We start from the raw sequence: 4489 nt of genomic DNA, 5'->3' as shown, positions 1-4489 counted from the left end.
TTTCCAAATTTGCTGGCATATTGAGTGCAGCACTTTCACAGCATCATCTTTCAGGACTTGAAATAGCTCAACTGGACTTCCATCACCTCCACTAGCTATGTTTGATGCTTCCTAAGGCCCACCTGACTTCGAATTCCAGGATGTCTGGCTCTAGGTGAGTGATCACACCATTGTGGTTATCTGGGTCATTAAGATCTTTTTGGTATAGTTCTTCCGTGTATTCTTGTCACCACTTCTTAATATCTTCTGCTTCCATTCGGCCCATACCATTTCTGTCCTTTATTGTGCCCATCTGCATGAAATGTTCCCTTGGTATCTCTAATTTTCTTAAGATCTCTGGTCCTTCCCATTCTATTGTTTTCCTGATAGCTCAATCGGTAAAGAATCCGCCTGCAATGTAGGAGAACCCCTGGTTCTATTCCTGGGTGAGGATGATCCGCTGGAGAAGTGATAGGCTACCCACTCCAATATTCTTCGGCTTTCCTTGTGGCTCAGCTGGTAAAGAATACACCTGCAACGTGGGAGACCTGGGTTTGATCCCTGGGCTGGAGAGGGAAAGGGCTACCCACTCCAGTATTCTGGCCTAGAGAATTCCACGGACTGTATAGTCCATGGGGTCACAATGAATCAGACAAGACTGAGCAACTTTCACTCTCAGTAAAATAGTGAGAGAATGACACTTGAGCAAAAGTTAAAGGAGGGGATACCCAGGGGAAGAGGGTGAGTTATCCCCTTAATGCCTCTCAGCTTCAAACACGCCCTTCAATAAAAGCTTACTGATAAACAGAATTCCTCTAAGCATTCCTCTTTTATTTATTTTAAATTAATTATATATTTAAGAAAAATTTTTGCCTTTGCTGGGTCTACCCTCTGGTTGCAATGCTCAAGCTTATAATTGTTGTGGCTTCTCTTGTTGCAGAGCATGGGCTCTAGACGTGCAGGCTTCAGTAGTTGTGGCATGTGGGCTCAGTAGTACAGCTCCCAACTCTACTACTCTACAACACTCCCAAGTCTACAATAGAATGGGAAGGACCAGAGATCTCAAGAAAATTAGAGATACCAAGGGAACATTTCATGCAAAGATGGGCACAATAAAGGACAGAAATGGTATGGGCCAAATGGAAGCAGAAGATATTAAGAAGAGGTGACAAGAATACATGGAAGAACTATACAAAAAAGATCTTAATGACCCAGATAACCACAATGGTGTGATCACTCACCTAGAGCCAGACATCCTGGAGTAGTAGCCCAGCTCTAGAGCCTGGGCTCACTAGTAGTGGCTCATGGGCCCAGTTGCTCCACGGCATATGGACACTCCTGGACCAGAGGTCAAACCAGTGTCTCCTGCATTGGCCGGTAGATTCTTTACAGCTGAGCCACCAGGGAAGCCCAAGCATTTCTCTTTGAAAGTGCCCACTATGGTAACTTTTCTCAGCAGAAATTGCTGGAGGAACGTTGCAGGAAGATGTTTCCCGAAGTTTCCACATAATAGAGGGAGTGGCAGGGGATTGACAGAATGAAGGGATCAAGGTTCAGCCTGACACCCAGGTCTCCTGCATTGCAGGCAGATTCTTTACCATCTGAGCCACCAGGGAAGCCCAAGGAAAAAAACACTAATTTGAAAAGATATGTACCCCTATGTTCACCACAGTATTATTAAAATTAACAATAGGCAAGATACGGAAACAACCTAAGTGCCCATTGACAGATGAATGAATAAAGAAGATGGGTCTATATGTACAATGGAATACTACTCGGCCATTAAAAGATGAAATCTTTCCATTTGCAACAATATTGAGGATATTATGCAAAGTGAGATAAGTCAGATGGAGAAAGACAAACAGCATATGATTTTACTCATAGGTGGGATTTAAAAAAAACAAAATAAGTGAACTAAGCAAGCCACAAAAACACACAGATATCCAGAGCAGAGTATTGGTTACCAGAGGAGAAAGGGAGTGAAGGGAAAGTGAATGGGTAAAGGGGGTCAACTCTATGGTGACTGATGGAAACTAAACTTTTGCTGGTGAATACCCTTCTGTGGTGTATACAGAGAAGACACAGTGTGGTACATGTGCTCAGGTCCACAGCTGTGTCTGACTCTCTGCAGCCCCGTGGATCGTAGCCTGTTTCTCTGTCCACGGAATTCTCCAGGCAAGAATATTGGAGTGAGTTGCCGGTTCCTCTTCCAGGGGTCCAACCCACGGATTGAACCTGTGTCTCTTGTGTCTCCTGCATTGGTAGGTGGATTCTCTATCACTAGTGCCACCTGGGAAGCCCATAATATGGTACAGGTGAAACACATAATGTTATGATCCAGTATTACAAAAAAGAAACAGCTGTGAACGGGAAAGTATTAACATACAAATATCCACCTTCTTGCCTACAATTAACTTCCTTTTGTGCTGAGTGCTATTCTTTTTTTAAGTATGAAATACCATAAAGTTTGTGGGGAGATGTGGATGCAGGGCAAGAGTTAAAGGAAAAATGTATTACAGGCTGAAGGAACAGCAAATGCAAAAGAAAAAAGACTAAGAAGGTATTTGGAGGCCAGATAATACACAATCCAACCACTGTGCTTTCCTTTTAGGATGACTGACTTCGTCCATTTCATAAATCAGTTCTTTTAAGAAGCAAGCATTTCCTATCATCTGTCGTGGGCAGGATCATGCCCTCTGTATTGCAGCTCACTTTGGCTTTATTCCAGAGCCCAGGAGCTGCAAATACTGATGCCTAAAGCCTGTCCTCTACAAGAGAAGTCACCACAGTGAGAAGCCTGTGCACCGCAACTAGAGAGCAGCCCCTACTGGCCACAAATAGAGGAAGGCCCACGCAGCAGCACAGCCCAGCACAGCTGATACATACATACATAGTTAAAAACAAATAAATAAATATGCACCATGTAAAGGGAAGAGTCAAATTGAAGATGTAGGCCTGTGATTCTCTAATCAAAGGCTCAAGCTACTAATTTTAAAATACTTATTAATAAAACAGTACATTGTGTAGCCTTGAAAATGACATAAACCTGTATTCCTTGGCATAGAAAAATGTCCATGATAAACTATTATGTGAAAAAAGTTACAAAATAGTGTATATAGATCACAGTATGACCATATTTTCATTAAAAGATAATGAAAATACATTTATAATTAAAACTTAATTAAAATCCAGTGCTGGCTACGATGAGATGAAATAATCTTACACTGTCCATGCAACCTGACACAAAGATTTTAGAAAGTTAATTTAGTAGTTATGAAAAATTTAAACATTGAGGAGTCCTTTTACCCAGAATTTTCATTTATAATGAGTCCCATAACTTTTTTAAAAAATAGTTTTTATGTAGTTATTTTTGGCTCTGCTGTTTTCATTGCTGTGAAGGCTTTTTCTCTAGTTGCGGCAAGTGGGGACTACTCTCCAGTGGCAGTGCACGGGCTTCCAGAAGTTGTGGCACGTGGGCTTAGTCGCTCTGAGCAGGTGGGATCCTCCTGGATCAGGCAGGGATCAAACTCGTGCCCCCTGCATTGGTAGGTGGGTTCTGTACCACTGAGCCACCAAGGAAGCCCAAGAGTCCCATAACTTTTAAAAGATACATGTACGAAGATGACCATAATATCAAAAAATTAGAAATGCGAACTAAGAGTGCTGCCTGCCGTATCAGTAAACAAAGGATGTTGGAGCCATCAAGCCACCACACGTCTGGATGGTGAGCCCTGAGGGAACGCAGGATGGAAACCGGGAATGCCCACCATCTAGCAATCAACTGCTATAGCCATCCGCTCAAAAATAAACTATGGTTCATATAAACAACTGACTATATCACTAAAAAGTGAGATAGATTCATACATATTGGCATAGAGATAGTAAAAAAAAAAATTGTTTAAAAAAGTAGCAAACTAAAAAACAATATAGTCACATGTAATATATTACATGTGCAAAATAATAGTAGCATTAGTATAACTATAAAAAATGAGGCACTGGGACTTTGCTGGTGGTCCAGTGGCTAAAACTCCACACTCCCAACGCAGGGGGCCTGGGTTCGATCCCTGTCAGAGGAACTAGATTCCACATGCTCCAACTATGTTTGCATGCCACAAATAAGACCTGGTGCAATCAAATTAATAAATAAAAATTAGGAGGCATTAGCAAGAAGAGATAAGAAAGCCTTCTTCAGCGATCAATGCAAAGAAATAGAGGAGAACAACAGAATGGGAAAGACTAGAGATCTCTTCAAGAAAATCAGAGATACCAAAGGAACATTTCATGCAAAGATGGGCTTGATATACGACAGAAAGAAGCAGAAGATATTAAGAAGAGATGGCAAGAATACACAGAAGAACTGTACAATAAAGATCTTCATGACCCGGATAATTACGATGGTGTGATCACTGACCTAGAGCCAGACATCCTGGAATGTGAAGTCAAGTGGGCCTTAGGAAGCATCACTACAAACAAAGCTAGTGGAGGTGATAGAATTCCAGTTGAGCTATTC

General features: G+C 41.7%; 1 protein-coding gene across 1 annotated transcript in view; it reads right to left on the bottom strand.

Annotated features, from left to right (window-relative positions):
* The window catches only part of MB21D1 (Mab-21 domain containing 1), a 29887-nt gene extending 28653 nt beyond the window's left edge, over positions 1-1234 (bottom strand). Inside the window, exon 1 of the mRNA XM_010851275.1 lies at positions 1221-1234. Coding sequence (XP_010849577.1) covers positions 1221-1234 — 14 coding nt within the window. The remainder of the gene's footprint in view (positions 1-1220) is intronic.
* Between the last annotated feature and the right edge of the window lie 3255 nt (positions 1235-4489).

Source organism: Bison bison, unplaced genomic scaffold (assembly GCF_000754665.1).
Source record: "Bison bison bison isolate TAMUID 2011002044 unplaced genomic scaffold, Bison_UMD1.0 scf7180017864300, whole genome shotgun sequence".
Taxonomy (NCBI): Eukaryota; Metazoa; Chordata; class Mammalia; order Artiodactyla; family Bovidae; genus Bison; species Bison bison.
This window is presented reverse-complemented; position numbering and strand designations above follow the sequence as displayed.